General features: G+C 45.0%; 1 protein-coding gene across 1 annotated transcript in view; it reads right to left on the bottom strand.

Moving 5' to 3' along the window:
* HLF (HLF transcription factor, PAR bZIP family member) overlaps positions 1-13,988 on the bottom strand; it is a gene marked incomplete at its 5' end in the record, with an annotated part of 31,753 nt that extends 17,765 nt beyond the window's left edge. The window contains 2 exons of the mRNA XM_084298718.1: positions 12,568-12,903; positions 13,883-13,988. Of these exons, the coding sequence (XP_084154844.1) occupies positions 12,568-12,903; positions 13,883-13,988 (442 nt within the window). The remainder of the gene's footprint in view (positions 1-12,567; positions 12,904-13,882) is intronic.
* Positions 13,989-16,475: the final 2,487 nt, after the last annotated feature.

Below are 16,475 nucleotides of genomic sequence, written 5' to 3'. Positions count from 1 at the left end.
TATTTTCATCTTGAAACTAGAGGAAAGCCACCCCCTTCCCCCAAAAAAGAAGTTTTACAGATTATAAAGACACACAAGGACAGACTTTATTATTTTAACAATTATTGCTATTTTCAGAGCTCCAGCAAAGCTACTTCCTTCCATAATTGGACTTCAATCAAACCCTAGTGAAGCTTTTGATCTTGGAAAGAGTAACAACATAGCTCCGTTATCGGCACACAGGGGGCAAAGAGTAGGACATCAAGAATTTTTCAATAAAAGAAAGTTAATTGCTTTGACTTATATTTACCAAAGGTCACGACTGCAAGTTCTGACTGCATGTACATAACGGTGCACACTGAGAAATCTTGTACAGACTGGCCAAAGTAAGTGTTGGGATTATACTATTTGTGTATTAAAAAAAAAAAAAAGGAAGAAAAAGGCAGCAAAACAATGCTAGATTACTATCCAAATATACCCCAGTGGATGTCCTGCCAAATAGCAAATATGTGGCTGTAAGCTCCAAACTGAAATAAAAGCTTGGCCAGAAGCCCAGAGCTTCACTGTATTTTGCTCAGCTAGCCATAGTCTGGCAGAACAGAGTGAACACATTCTCAGCCACGTGATAAAGAAGCCAGTCGGGCCAAGCTGATTTCCTTGTGTTGGTTAAATGTGATCTTCAGACTGTACACACCAGCGGCTTTGGGAAAACGTGAGAAAGTGGGAAACAACAAGCCACAGGCTATAAACTAAAGGGCAGAAGAAAAATCACTTAAGGGGTTTTGCTTCAACACGTGTCGACAGGGCTGTTTTAAGTCGGGGTTGACTGGGCTCACAGGGCTGAGCACATGCTGCGGAGGTGCTGAGCACCGTGCATTCACCTGGACATAAGCAGTTAAACACCAACACCTTCAAGCATGCAGACCCTGAAAGGACCTGATTCTGAAAAGCCACTGTGAATCCTTCATGGTACAGGATTAGGAGAGCCTCTTGTGAGTAGCTCAGAAAAACACTGCACAGCTTCAAATCCCGTATGCAGGAGAATTAGAGGTACTTAGGCCTCTCAGGGTGGGGCCCAGTAAAGGAAAGTTATGAATCTGATGGTGGTACACGGCCCCCCCAGCTCAGATTTTGCTGACGCTACTTGAACAGCCACCAGACAGTAGTACTGAGCACTGAGGAACATTCACAAAGTGAGATAAAACTTGGCCAGAGGATTCAATCCAAAAAAACGCACAGGGCATAATGGACTAGAAGCTGCCCCAATTATAAGGTAGTATATTTTGATAGCAGTGATAACGTTTTCAAATAACCGACTCAGGAAGGGATCAACAGCATCCCTGGCCAGCAGCAGAGGTGCACGTGATGCTTGAGAGCACGCTGCATGCGGGAGCAGAAAGAGAAGCCTCCAAATGAGCCCCAAGAAGCACATCCCTGCTGCAGATAAGAGCAATGCAGATGAAACGCTCTTGAGAGCACCTAAGAAAAGTGAGCTTTGTTTACTTTCTAACAGAAATAAATTGATAACCTAGACACGTGCAGTATTTGGTGAAATCTGAGAGACACACGAGTTGACAATTACACCTCCAGCTCTTTCCTTCTATTTGGCTCATGATTTCTATTCACGTGTTCAGAACAGCTTCCAGAAACTACCATGACTTTCAACAATGACTTCAACCACGTCGCACTGAGAAAATTGAACAGATAAGAATATGGAAAAGTGTGTCCTAAACCTGGCAGTAAGTCCAGTCCAACAGAGATCAGCCCTTCTGCGAGCAGCCACGTGATTGTGGAGGGATGAATGTCAGGTCTCAGAGCCTGGACAATCTAGGCCTTAATTTATTTATTATTATTTTTTTAAGTGCTGAGGTACCAACTGAGAAAAAAGGTGTTTTAAACAGACAACCAAACTGCAGCTGTCCAACACTTGTAACTGAAGGCTTGAGGTCTAACCTCCTCAAAAGGTGGATATGCAGGTTAACTTCAACTATGCTGTACTCATTCCTAATTACACAGAATCACAGAATTTCTAGGTTGGAAGAGACCTCAAGATCATCGAGTCCAACCTCTGACCTAACGCTAGCAGTCCCCACTAAACCATATCCCTAAGCTCTACATCTAATTCTCTCACATAAGCATAGTTACATGATGCAGGTGTTCAGACGGTCAACTTCCTGCTCCCGTTTACTCAGCCAATGTTACTCTCAACAAATGGCTCAATCACCATAAGGACCAGACCAGTACCACTTCAGAAAAACCTGCACCTTATCAGTACACTGCATTTTGCCCAATGTGAGGTAGAGTAAGGCATTAGGGAAATGCAGTTAAGTAACACGGCAAAATCTCAGTATCCAATTTAAACCCATATTGGATATCTACGCTCTTCTCTTCCAAGAAACATAGTCTTCACTACTGACAGGGGAATTAATCCCTTGCTTATCACTGTACTCACAGTGGTGCAGAGGGCAGGCCCCTACACAGCTGGTGACAAAGGCCAGGCTGTGGTCAGCACCTTGGGACTAACCTGCTTGGGTAGCTGCAGTCCCAGGAGAGGGCTGGAAACCTGAGAGTGGGAATTACACAGAGGTGCCCTACGATTCTGTTTCACTCCCCAGAGCCTGCACACTCCTTAGCACTCCTCAGAGCAGCATTCACCAGCGGACTGGGGCCGTCCTGACCACCCAGCTCCAGGTGCCAGCTTGCACTGCCTTCAGCCCAAGCCCTCATTGTTCCACCCTCACCCTGCAGTAAGCACAGAGAACAGGGCTCCTCCGTGGGGCTGGCCCAACGTACACGATGGGTGTACCACATGAAGTTACCTCACAATGCATGGAACATATAAAAAAAATTTACACTGACACTGTCATCAAAACTTAACGCAGACATCCATACGCTGCTGTGATGAACCTCAAGTGGCACTGAGCTTGGCACTTGCAGTAACTCCAGATCTGCACCTGAATTTTACTCTCCCAAAATTACACTCAAGGCAATGTCTTAGACTTAGCTTAAAATAAAAAAAAAAATAAAATAAAATAAAATAGGCAAAGCAAAAAAAATTGTAACATTTCCATATAAAATTTCTCCAACTTAATTCTGAGAAAGCAGGATGAAACTCAAGAGTTTCCATATAGCTTTTTCTTTCTTTCCCTTCTCTTTTTTTCCCCTCTTTAAAAAAAAAAAAAAAAAACCAAGAAGAAAAAAGAAAAAAAGACACTTCATATAGTATATACCACAATATGATGCCAGTGTCAGACCAAATGTACTTTCAGGACTCAGGTAAGCATTACCTTACCAAAAAGGGTATTGAAACATCTCAGTGCTGGGCTGGAAGCAGAAGGTGGTTCTGTTGTAACAAACTCCTAAATGCCCTGACAAGTATGTGCGTTCGGGGCAGAGGGAAGGGGACGCGAAGGGAGCAGGGGAGTCGACCCAGCAGCGCCGTATTAGACTGCAAGTGTGTTGTGTCATTACAGCTTTATCCCGACACACCCATATTTACAGCACACAATGTACTGTACAATTCACAATGCCAAGAAACTCAACATATCTAATCTGGCAGAAAAACAAAGTCATATCAGGTTAATCCAATTCTTAAATTGCACAACTTCGAAAAGCCAATAGGAAAACAAGCCTTCCCCTAGCTCCCGCTCCCCCTTTCCTCCTCCCAGCACACATACCCTGCCACGACCTACTTTTCTCTTTGATCCCTGAACATTTTTAGCCCACTCTCACTGTCCCATGTTTCTCATTCACTTCTAACCCACCTCCACCCCAGACCCCAGTGGAAAGTTACGCTGATTAGAACAAGCTGTAAAAGGGAGCTTTGTGCAGAGCACTCGGGCTGAAACACACTGTGGAGAATGAATGGCAGGACACATACACAAGGTCACTTGGCCGTGTGCCCACATGTGATACTGCAATAATTGTGATAAGATAACAGGCCTCAAATTTAAACTTGGCTGACTGCAAGGGAGTTTCAAATTTGGCAGTGGAGCTGGAGCGCTTCTGCTGCACCAGAGGAACAGGATGGAGCAAGGTTGCACAAACATTCAGCTTTTTAGGTAAAATAACTTTAGAGAGGATCAAGATCATTCCATTACCTGGGTTTGGTGCTTTTGGGATTTCGCCTGCAAATCATACAGCTGGTTTTCCAACTTCTCTTTTTAAATGAAACCTTAGAGTCACATAATCACACGACTCCAGGAGATGAGGATTTTGAAGGAAGAATAATGGTGGAAAAAAGTTTGACACCCGCTGGCAACCAATTAAACGTAGTTTTTGCAGACTTGTTTCTCAAAGTGAATCACCATCTCATGGTGTCTAGAAGGGTGTCAGCTCTCACCGAAGCACTTCACACACATCAGGCGTTTTAAAGGTTTTATGCAAATTCTCTGATATAGAAAACGCACATTTACATTACAGCTCTTCCTGCTCACTAACATATTCCTATCATATCCAGCCATCTATTTTCATGAAATTTTAGCAGTGTAATTACTCTATCAGAACCTCAACTTGCTTGCCACATTTGCCTAAAATCAACCTATATACTCAAAAATCGCGATCAGGAGCACACAAGAGGCCCCACACACCTAGCATAACGTTTGCTTTCACAGCAAATCAGGCAAGAAAATCCGCAACATCCATCTACCACAATCAGCGAGGGAGCTGCAAGAGTTACATACACAAAATGGCCAAATGCCCCACGCTGTAACACGGGGCCACAGCTGCAGGGATTACAGACGTCATTAACATCTGTATTTCCACTATGCAGCACAAAGAGAGGGAACACAGTGGTATGTCTGATTGCTGCAGGCTCCTTCAAATTAAATCAGTTTAACCCTCTCTGTTGTGATGAGGAGCAGAATTTGTTTTTGAGTGCCAGTTCCTTCTTACTAAGCACCCAGCTGGTTTTGAGACAGACTCTTGCTGGAGTGGGTCTCACTTCCAAACCTTGCAATGGTGAGTTTGTGAAAGTGATCGAAGCATTTTGAATTGCCTCCTTTATTTCAGTGCAGCCCCTCTTATTTTGAGTCTATTTTATTCTCCACAACCTTGAGTAACATAGGCTTCTAGGAGAAGGTTTAGTACTATTATTTCAGTAGTCTCTAAACACGGATTGCTCCATAAAACAGAGCTCTGCAGGAGTATTTTGTCTTTCGAAGTTTCATGTTACTGTTCCTTCCCTTTTCCAAAAGGCAATCTACAGTTTCCTTCCTTGCCTCCTCATAATCTCAAGTTATAAGCAGTTCCTAATGGGACCGCATTTAAATTCAGTTTTGGATGCCTTCCTCTGCATTACTATTGCTGAGTTATCAGGTCACCTCAAATAACACGGCATCCACATACAGGAATTAAGAGTGGCAAGCCTTACAAGTGTTCCAAAAAAGTTAAGGTCCAGTCATTGCCACACAAAGTAATGATCTTGCTGGGGATGGAGAGCCCTGTTCATTCATTTGTTTATTAAATTCAGGAGTACCAACCAGCTCTGTAATGAATTACTTAATCTTTGACCTATTGTCCACAGCCACGTTCCAGAACAAAGAATTTATAGCAAGCTGAGCTCCCTAAGGCTAATTGGAAAAGAACTTTTTTCCTTTAAAACCATTATCCGTCTTCAACCAATCTTTGTCACAAAATGTGTTTTCGCCTCTCTGCTTATACACCTGAATATCTAAGGATGACATTTTGTCACAGACGAGCTACTGCTGTAGTTCACTCTGACATCTGCCTGTAGTAAACGCATGCTAAAACATTGATCCATGGGTACCTGCCAAGTTATGTTCCAGTAATAACTTACATCTTCACTTCAGTTAATGAGGACCCGAGTTTTCTAGGACCCTAATGCAATCTGGATTTTTTATTCTTTGTTCTACAAGTGGCCACACACCAAAGCACAAGCTTATGAGCAAAGGGTGTCAAAATCCTCGATGCCTGTTTTCATTAAACAGCAAATAATATGAACAAGAGAATACTAGCAGTAAGATGAAAAGCTAAAGCTGTTTCTCTAAGAGTTGAGCAGAGAACCCCTAAGCAAAAGAGTGCCACATCAGAGACGCTAAGCAAGGGTGCTGGATGGTGTACAATGAAAATCTGGGCTGAATTTAGCCCTGGCAAGATTTAGTTCAACCAGAGAATGGGACAGGGAAGCAGAACTATACAACAGCTTCAAAGCTGGTCAGAAAATGAGGTTGAACAATAACTTGTAGTCATTTAAAACTTGATGGGTGGCACCTCAGTTACACAAAGCTGAAGTGCCCTAAAGAACCCCAGCAGAAAAAAACCCTGATGAAATGCCTACCAGACACTGCCTTACCTGCCTGCGTTAGCTCTCCCTATGTGAGGTCCCAGCTCGGCTTCGTGACAGACAGCTTCTTTAACACTGTTTGCTGGCTCCTTCAATGCCATTTGTTCATGAAACACCGCCATACAAGCTACAAAATCTGTTTATACTGTATTCATTTTGACATAAATGTGCATTTTAACATCCATTTTCTATATTTACTCCTCACATACAACTTACTCCATTAGCTCCTACTTTTTTTTTTTTTTTTTTTTTTACAGAGCCTTCGCCGTTTACCTCACTCAGAATAGCTCAAATCGCCGTTTTTCTTGCATATAACTTTGTTGAAGTGCTCTTTCCTGATCCTCACAGTCTTTTGTGGAATTCTGACAAAATATTGCAATATATTTTGTTATGAAAGTAAGACTTTTCAGAAGCAAGCTAATGATTATGTTAGCGTGTAATACAAATATTAAATAGCTGCAGGATGTTCTGCCAGCCAAGCTTCTGATTTCAAATGAACTCAAGTACTCTTTACTCAAGTATGTCCTTCCATCCTGAGAAATCTCCACTGGTACGCTGAGACCAGCTACCCCCCTTAAGAAGTCCAGAAAGATCAGTGACAAGAGAATGGATGGTGACATTTTGCTGCTCCACCTAGGAGCTGCTGAAGGAGGACAGTCAACAAGCTGGGCTGAAATCAGTGGCACCACACCAGGAGTAAAGTACTCATCGCTGGGATTCACTGGGCAGAGTCTGGCTGCTGCTGGCTCCCACAACTGCCAATCTGTTGTCATATAAATATGTACAGATTGCAACAATTTAGGATGTTTCCTCGTAGCTTCATCTAATCAGATAGCATCATTGTCTTCGTATACATCTCCTGATGACATCTCGTCTCTTAACTCTAACATAGTGTTTCATGAAAGACTTCATGGTGTACTCACTTCTTAAAAGTCAGACCCCTGCAGCAGACAACCAGTCAGGCAAACACTCTGAACTGGGAAGCAAGGCTAGGAGAAAGTCACAGCATTTTTCTAGGTAAGTGCAACAAGTTCAACTCTTCCTCAAACACCTTACTCAAGGGACAAAACCCACACTGCTCCCTCTGCATATCCTCTTGCTAACACCAGACAGCCCTTACATGCTTACACAGCTGGATCTGTGTGGAAGGCACTGCTCCACAGGAGAACTCAAGCATCAGGCCAGGCACATTTTAAACATATAGTACAAAACCCAAGACCTTTCTTGCTGTTTACTGTTTGAACTCCTAAGTAACTTCAAGTTCTTTCACGTAGTTGAGCAATTATTTAACTAATAATCAACATTTAACAGCGAATATTAAAATTAGATCTTTTGAAAGAGACACAGTGTTCTTGCTTCTAGCATTAACAAGGCTTGTTCGTTCAGCACTTTTTCCCCTTGTTATCATGTGACAGGCTATTTTTAATATTTGCCAGAATATATTTTGCATCTTCCTTTGATCCAGAAAGCAGCGTGCGAGGCTTGCCTGGATATTGCCTTCCCCTCGCAGCGCGCAGAGCTGCGCTTTCCCACTTGACTGCAATTTCGGCACCGGCTGGTAATGGCAGGAGCACGCAGCCACGCACGCGTGCCTGCTGCTCTAGCAAAAGCCGTGCTGAGCAGGCTGCACAGGGGACTGCCACGTGCCCAGAGCACATGGTGGTGCAGGCAGCAGCCATTCAGAGCCTCACGTGAGAGGCAATGTGAAGAGCAGCTCTGGTACAGCCTGCCAGGCGGTTTAGCTGGTCATTCCCTTGTTATCACGTGGGACACCAAAGATGGGGAAGCACCCAGCTCCTCTCAGTGCTGGCTGCAGGTAGAAGCCCTCACCTTTAAGGAACGGGGCTCACGTTATGGCTCACGCAACCCTGAACTGCTTGTAAACAGCGATTAGAGCTCAGGAGAGGGTTCCGCAGACGAGCTGGCTGCCGGGAATGCTGCCCTTCACACTACAAAGGCTGTGCTGGAAGAGGAGGTCACATTAAGAAACACAGGGGAAGGAAGGCTACAATAAAGGGAGTGTTGCACACACCCTTCTGTGGGCTGCCCCCTTCACCAAGTCATTCCCAGTATGCAGCTGAGTGGCCGGATGGAGCAAGAGCAAACCATCCCCGTCGGCATACGCCTATCACAAACCAGTTAAAAAAAAATACCAAAACCCACCCAATTCTGCCTGGTGTCAGTCGTTACGATTCAGTATACATGCAAGAAGTAAAAGATAATGTGCTCTAGATGAGATCTCTCTGCTGAGTACGTACAATAGAGCATTTAATAAATCTTCGTGTTCTTCCAAGAGGGGGCTGAGGGGAGCACACTTCAAACAGAAATGGTGTTCAGCTTTTTGATGAATGCACCTCTGAATCTTATTTTGTCACCGAAAGCGAAGACTTCTAGATCTCACATCTGTATTTCTGCAACAGATTACAAAGCTTGCTTTTCTTTTTTTTTTTTCCCTTAATCTTTGGCAGATCCTTTGCAAGTAGTCTAAGGCACCAGCAATCCAGGCACTGCAGAGTGAAAACCACTGTCACAGGAATGCAAAGACAGGAGTTTTTTTTCCCTAAGCTTCCCATGGCCCTATCCGCCACAAGGAGCAGGACTGTGACAACACAGGGGATATCACTGTGTCAGCAGTATCCCCCCCGACATAGCCCTGTTGCCAAGGCTTTTGCTGCAAACAGAAAATTCACATCTAAATCTCGAAGAACAGAAATCCTCTAATTAGAGTCTTCCACCAGACTTAGCTAATGCTTCTGAACTCTCACTCACTCCATGCGAACCCTTCATGCTGCTATCCCATTTACCCAAATAAGGGTTACCCATAGAAAAAAAGCCAGGTAATAGCAACAAGCACCTAACTTCAAAACATGATACTCCCTTTATATACGAACGGCTATGAATACTCCCAATTTCATTAAATGACACCACAGCGATTTACATTCAACCAAAAAAAAAACAAACAAAAAAAAACAGCAAAAGATCTGCAACAGATGGAGAAACAAGAAAACGTTTGCAGTAACAGGTAGCTTAAAAAGCTAGTTTTAAAATAACTGTTTTACTGAGAAAGACTAATTTGCAACCAACTAGTCAGCACCCACTACGGGGAGAAATAATGTTTCAGATACATCTATGTTACAACAAATGACGGTCTGCAACACTAAAATTAATAAATAGCATTTTGATTTAGAGTGATACCCTGAAAAAGAAATACTTAAATACTTTAGATTCCAGTTTTGAAAAAAAAACAACACCACAGAACATTATCCTGCATCCCTTCTCTCCACAAAGACCAGTTTTTGCATAGATTGCCGAAACAGAAATTTACAAGAAAGCGGGTGCTTACTTTGTTATTTGCTATAGTTCACATAATAAATGACAAACTGGTGAGACTACACATTTTTCTAATAACCAGACAATGCAAACTGGAAATAAACTCAAATTTATAAGGAACCATTTGTTGTTGTTTTGAGTTTTGTTTATTAGTTTCCCACTATTACAAGATCCACGAGGATCTTGTAATATTATGTTTAGAGCCATGGTCAGTCCAGCTTTGCTGAGCCTGACCCCAGTTCTCACTGAAAGGCAATGCAAATTCTCAGATCTCTTCCAGAGGTGGTATAAAACACATATCTAGGTGACACCACTAGTTTCTAAAGAGAGGTAAGGCTTGCCCTTCAACACATGCACAAAATTAAGTTATCTTATGTCACTTCTGTGTAGACCTCTGTCTGAGATACACCACGCACGCATGGGAGACATGTTTGGTATCCACACTCATGTACACATCCTTCCCCGTACACAGCCTATGCAAGTCTCAGATTTTTGGCCAGCTACATGTGATATACTGATGTTAAATTCTGTGGAGTCATTTAAAGTAGGGATGCGAGAAGCACAACATTTGACTCTTGCTTCAGCCCAAGTCCACATCATATACTCAAACAGTCCATCAAAAAATTAAGATAAAGATCAGTGGAGACAAAACATTTTAAGAACTACTATCACCTAGAAAATTCAGTCTTCCTAAAAATAATACAATCACGTGGAATTAATTTTTATTGAAATTGTGTACTTCATACTATTTGTCTTGAGTTTATTACAATAATACAAGTCACAACAGCCACATATATTGAAACAGTAACTCACACCAATTAAAAAACCTTACTTCATGACAGCTTTAAAAGAGTCTTTAAAGGTCTTATAGGATTTATTAACCAAAAGGCTCCACTATAATAATTTTAACATTTAGCTCCAGTCTGACTTTAATATTTCAAAGCAGCACATTTGCCTCAGCGCTTTTATGACAACTTTAAATGATCATTTTTATTTTCACTAGAAATGTTTTTAATACTGTGTATTTTAAAGATCACTCAAATGCTAAAATGCATGACGATCCCTACAAAAAAAGATTGTCAGATTTTTATGACAGCACAAAAAAATACATTAATCTGACAATAAACCAGACTACTGTTAATTAAGTCATAGTACCTATCTGTAACAGGGGAAAAAATCTTAAGAAATGGAATGGAGCTCACCCTTCCAAAAAAAAAAAAAAAAAAAAAAAAAAAAAAGAATATAATCCAAACCTATTATTCTTAGGACAAGATGGCATAGAGAAAAAAATACCTTCAGACTAAGGTGTTTTATCCTACCCCAAGAGACCTGACTCCTTTTACAGCCATACATAAGCATACAGTTTTAGTGAGAAAAGTTTATAACCCCCAGCTGTACACAGCTTAGGGAAAAACCCAAAAATCAATGAAATGAAAGCAAGTCATGCAGGCAGCTGATTACAAATAAATTCTGACAGGTGATCATTAAAAGCCTGGCACAAAACCAGCCTCCCTTAAAAAAAGAATGAGGACGGATTATCTGCTTTTAATTTTGTGTGCAGAAGTGACAGAAAATGGGGTAGCATACCCACACTATTTATAAGAACTGGCTTGGGAAAATCAGGGTAGGGTTTTTTTTGTTTATTTTTATTTTTTTTAAATATTCCACTCTTGCCAACTCCAAATATATTTCAACTTTGTGAACCCTCATGAGTTACTGGTTAACTATGAAATGCCTTGAAATTGAAATACAAAAAGTAAAATCCACATAACGTGAGTAAATGAAATCCACAACTAAACACACATCTGACGTGGGGCCAAGGAGTCTGTTGACAGGTTTGGGGGGTTTTGCGGGGTATTTTATTTCTTTTTTAATGAGAAGGGAATGTTGTAGATTTTAAGACTTTTCCACTTCATCCTGCTCCACAACTTTTGTCCTTCTATTTATTTATTTTGCCTCCTTATCAGATGATTCTGACAATGACTTCGCACGCTGAGCATGGCAAGCGATCAAGCAGAAGAGAGAGGAGTGGTTTCCTGCTCCCAAGAGCACACTTTGCTCTAGCAAACCTTGTGTGAGCAGAAGAGCACAATAACTCACCCTTAAACTTTTTTTTTTTTTTTTAATAAAAAAAGCAAAGCTCCATGTTTTCCAAACTTTCATGCTAACAAAACTCCCCAAACCACGATCTCAGCCATGCTGGTGTCAAGCCATAGCAGTTATTCTGGATTTGTGTTTGCTTCTAAAGGGATGATTTAAAGTGTTAACAAACAAATAGAACACTTCCACTGATACCAAACGGGTTTGAAACACACATTATGATCAGAACTTGACTCCATGATGCCTTATTTTCCCATAGCTTAAGGTAACCGTAGAGGTAATTTATCTATACTGGTCAGAGTTACACTTAAGTTTATTCTGCTCTAACCAAGATTATAATGCAGTTAAAAATGTAGTTCCTGCCCCACATACTGTGGCAAATTTTACTGTGTTCAGTACAGAATAAGACTGCAGCCAAAATTCCAAACAGGAAGCACCATCTTTAAATTTCATCTTCAAAATAATTACTTACGCTAAGTCTCCTATGCTCTTGCATCAAATACTAGTCAAGAAAAGGAACGCTCACTTTCATGGTCCTCCCTGTTTATTTAACACCATGGCATTTACGCATTACTATTCTGCTTGTGTATTTTTTGCTTGCCAACAGCTAGGCTACCAATGAAGAAAAGGTGACAGGAGTTTCCTTGGAATTCCTGCAGCTTCCTGACATAATTTAACCAAAAATCCCTGTGGAGCAACTTAGCAGTATCTAGAGTGGGGCTGTTTTTTGCATGCAAATGAATCATATTGGCCCTCTCTAAACTGCCTGCCAACTGTACAGTGAGAAGTAATGATTTACAGTGGGGAGGAAGGCTCACGCCAAAATCCATAGGAAGGTCTTAGGGCTGATTTACCTGGTCTGACCGGGCTCTGCATGCAGTTCTGCGACACCATGCCTGGATGGACTGAAGTAGAAGCCCTGCTGCTGAGGTCCATGACAGAAGGTGATGCTGAGGTAGCTTGCTGGAGACCTGGCTGGTGTGGGCTATGCTCGTGCTGGTTTGGGCTGGGTGGAATGCCATTTTCTGAGAGGAATTCTTCCAGGTCCATGTATTCCAACTGGAAAGTGTCTCCGTCATATGGCAGTGTCTTGTCCCATAATGTTGGGCCCAAGAAAGCTGACTGAGGGACTGTGGTACTGGTGCTGTCATCATCTAATTTCTTCTCTTTGTCTTTTTCTTTACCAAATGCTTAAACAAAACACATAATAAATATATAAGAGCTGAGTAACAGAAATATCACTGCTTCTACTTATTTTCCCTGCACTCTCAGGAAATGTAGAAAACGAATACCTGCTTTACAAAAATAACTCCCTTGATTCCCTCTGGTTAGAAGAGAAGTCACATCAACTGAGCACCTCTGCAGGATCCAACCTTCCCCCTGCTTTTAGTTAACAATTCCACTGCGTGCATGGATTTGAACGTCAGCTTCAATAAATACTAATGGACTTAAAAGCAAGCATTTGAGCTAAAACCAGCTGGAAGACGTCGCTATATTCTGCTGAAAAGGAATGGTCTCGACCTCAACTTCAAGTATTTATTATCTTGTCACACTTGAAAAAAAAATAATTAAGGTCCTAGCCTTGCTAGTCCTTACACAAGCAAAGTAGCCGTCAAATTAAATGTGTTTCGCTTGCTTTGCCTGCCTCATACTATGCAGTAAATTATAAAATAATGTATTATTCAGATAAATTATGGTGATGTTAATCTTACTAATGTTTTAACATCACTAAATTAAGCCTGACAGCCTTTTTTTTTAAAGCCTGACAGAAGAGGGATTCTGACATGCAGAGAAAAATTCAAGGGTAGCACGAAAGCATAAATAAAAGTTAAAATCCCGTTTCCTACCTATTCCCACAACACCCAGTGATTCCAACAAACGGTTTTAAGGGAAACTGGGAATTTCTCCCAAATATTTGCAAGGTTTTAAACAGCTAAAGCCTCCTGCCCCACGCCGTGCCTCGGCACCCCCCGGACCACCGCCTGCAGCCCCGGGCAGCCCCCGCAGGGGCTCGGCGAGCAGCACGGGGCCTCGGGCCATCACCGCGGTTACCTCACTGCCGGGGGGGGCAGCACAAAATGAGAATAAACCTGGCGATATCGGGGCGGGGGCCGCCATTTCGGGGCGGGGGGAAGGCCGGGGGGTCGGGGCTGCCGGGGGAAGCCTCACCGTCATCGTGAGCGAGCGGCAGCTTGAGCGGGTTTTCCAGCAGGGACTTGAGCACCCCGTAGGTGGGAGGCAGGAACGGGGGGGTCAGCGGGAGCGGCCGCGACATGGTGGGCTCTGCCTCGGGGCGGCGGCGGAGGCTCCTTCCCCTTCGGCTGGCGGAGCGGCTGCTGGACGGGAGCGGGGAGCGGGGGAGCCGGGCAGAGCCGAGCCTGGCCGGGCCTCGGGGCGCCTGCAGGCCGCCGGAGCAGGGGAGCGGGAGAGGCGCCTCCGCCGCGCAGCGCCCTCCCTGCCGCCCTCCTGCCGCCCGCCCGCCGCCCGCTCTGCGCCGCGCGCCCCGGCCGCGCGCCCATGTGCAGGCGCTGCCGCCGCTGACGTCAGGCGCGCCGCGGCCTCGCCATTGGTGCGGGGGGACGGGCGGGCGGCCACGCCCCGCTTTAATGGCCCCGCCCCCTCCCGGTGGTCCCTCCCCCTTGGTATGACCACGCCCCCTCCTTGATGACCACGCCCCTCGGTGGGTGTAGCCCCTCCCCTTCCCACAGCGGCACGCGGCGGGGCGGGGCGGGGCGGTTGCCATGGTAACCGTTGCGCGGCCTCCCAACGGCCGGCCCCGCGCGGCGCTGAGGGGAGCGGCGGCGGCGGCACCCCCGTTAGGGCAGCCCCCACCCGCAGCCCGGTCCGTCAGCTCGGGTCTCCGTTGGCCTCCCTGCAGGGATATTAGACCCCCAGTCTCCCACCGGAGGCCCCACAGAGCTCCCTCGCCGGCAGCACGGGAGGAAAATGGTGTTGGCCCGCAGCCGGGGTGGGCACCGGCTGTGGAGGAGCTTTCCACATGGCACAGAGAGCGAGAACGGGGTAACAGCACAGCAATGTGTGTGGTACCTGGGCAGGAAAACGAGCAGGGGGTTATTAAGTGATTGTACACATACCGGCGGTGCCCCAGATGGCCAAATTGCTGGTTACTGAGAACCTCTAATTACAAAAGTACAGAGTGAGGGACGTAAAGAGAGCAACGATTGGCAAGGCGTGTGGAGACACGGCGCACAATTCTTTTTTGTGCAATAGAAAGAAAAAATATAGGTTTAGGAGATTTGGTAGGCAACAAAGAAGAGTAAACAGAAATAGAAGATGTAAAGGTAATAGGGATATTGGGTAATGCCAGTAACAAGCAAGATTAGCTAGGGATGTAATGAAAGCTCGGCTTGGGCAGAATTACTGAAGTTTTTACGGCTATTGATGTAACTGACATTTCAGACAAAATATACCCAAACTAGCAGCATTTTCAATGAAATCGAATGACATGAAAACTGTACTGTTTACCACTTGGCACTGAACAGGATAAACTATGTTTAGATCTGCGCAGGCACAGAACAACAAGAAGCAACAAGACATGCTGAGGACCAAACACAATTACAGACCGTGCAGGAGCTGGGAATTTCCTGGCTGAGGAAGCTGTAACAACACTTTCCAATACATGGACCAGCCAGAAAAACTGAGAAAAGCACCCAAGTACTGGCGGTGCTGGAGCTGTGCTCTTCAATTTTGCACTGCAACAGGAGCAGTGATTTAACTCCAGTCTTGCCACACAGGCAGGTTTTGTTCCAACCAGCCTCAATTCACAGGACACTGAGCAGACTGTGGGCAGGTATCTGCCCGTTGGTGATGGCTGCACCTTCTCGAGGGGCCCACTGCTCATTCGTGCTATTTCGGCCCCTGGCCGACCCCTTGCACCACACCCCGGGTCAGGCCAACACAACCCTGACCCAGCTACCTGCACGCTAACTGGACTTCTGCATTTTCCAACCTGCTAGAAGTACAACTGGGTGTGTATTCTTAGCGTTCACGCAGAGCAAGTTTATGGCTTGTGAAGGACCGTGACAGCCATTTAGTTTTGTCTAGAAGGCACCTTGACTGGTCCCCAACTGGAAAACCAAAAACCCTTAGACAATGCTTATGATCGTGTCCTTGGTGTTTCCATCGCAGAAACGTGATCAGATGCATGGTGCGAAGATTGAATTTTTCGAACTGCATACATGTAAGTTAATATATCGCTTTCCGAGTTTTTTTTTTTTAAATTTAATTTATTTTGTAGCAGAGAAAATCTGAAGAGACCACTACAGCTGCCAACACCGCCACATGGGGGGCGTCCTTCCACCTCCACACCAGGACCCGATACCAGTGCCTCAGGCACTCGAGCAGGGCTGGGGGCACGCAGGGACCTCAGCGGCAGTGCAGCAGCTGATGCAGGCTTTGTTTTTTGTGTGTTTTTTGCTTTTTTTCCCTTGTTTTCCCTCAGCAGGGAGTCCCACAAACGGGCACGTGCGGGGCCACTTCCCCACAGCCCTGCCCTCAGCGGCCGCCCCCCTCACGCGGCGGTGCGGGGGGGGGATTAGGGGGGAGCGGAGGGAGGGGGCCGTTAGGCGCGCGAGGCCGTCACGTGAGCGCGCGGCCTGACCTACTTTGGGCCAATGGCGGGGCGCGGCGAGCCTGGAACCGCCGCAACGGCCGCGCCCCGCCCCGCCCCCTGCCTCGCGCCTCGCCTCAGCTCACCTCGCGCGGCCCCGGCCCCTGAGGCGGCGGCGCGGGCACGCGCACG

The sequence above is a fragment of the Netta rufina genome (genome assembly GCF_964035555.1).
Source record: "Netta rufina genome assembly, chromosome: 19".
NCBI lineage: Eukaryota > Metazoa > Chordata > Aves > Anseriformes > Anatidae > Netta > Netta rufina.
The sequence above is the reverse complement of the archived record's forward strand: the minus strand, read 5'-3'. Positions and strand labels throughout refer to the sequence as shown.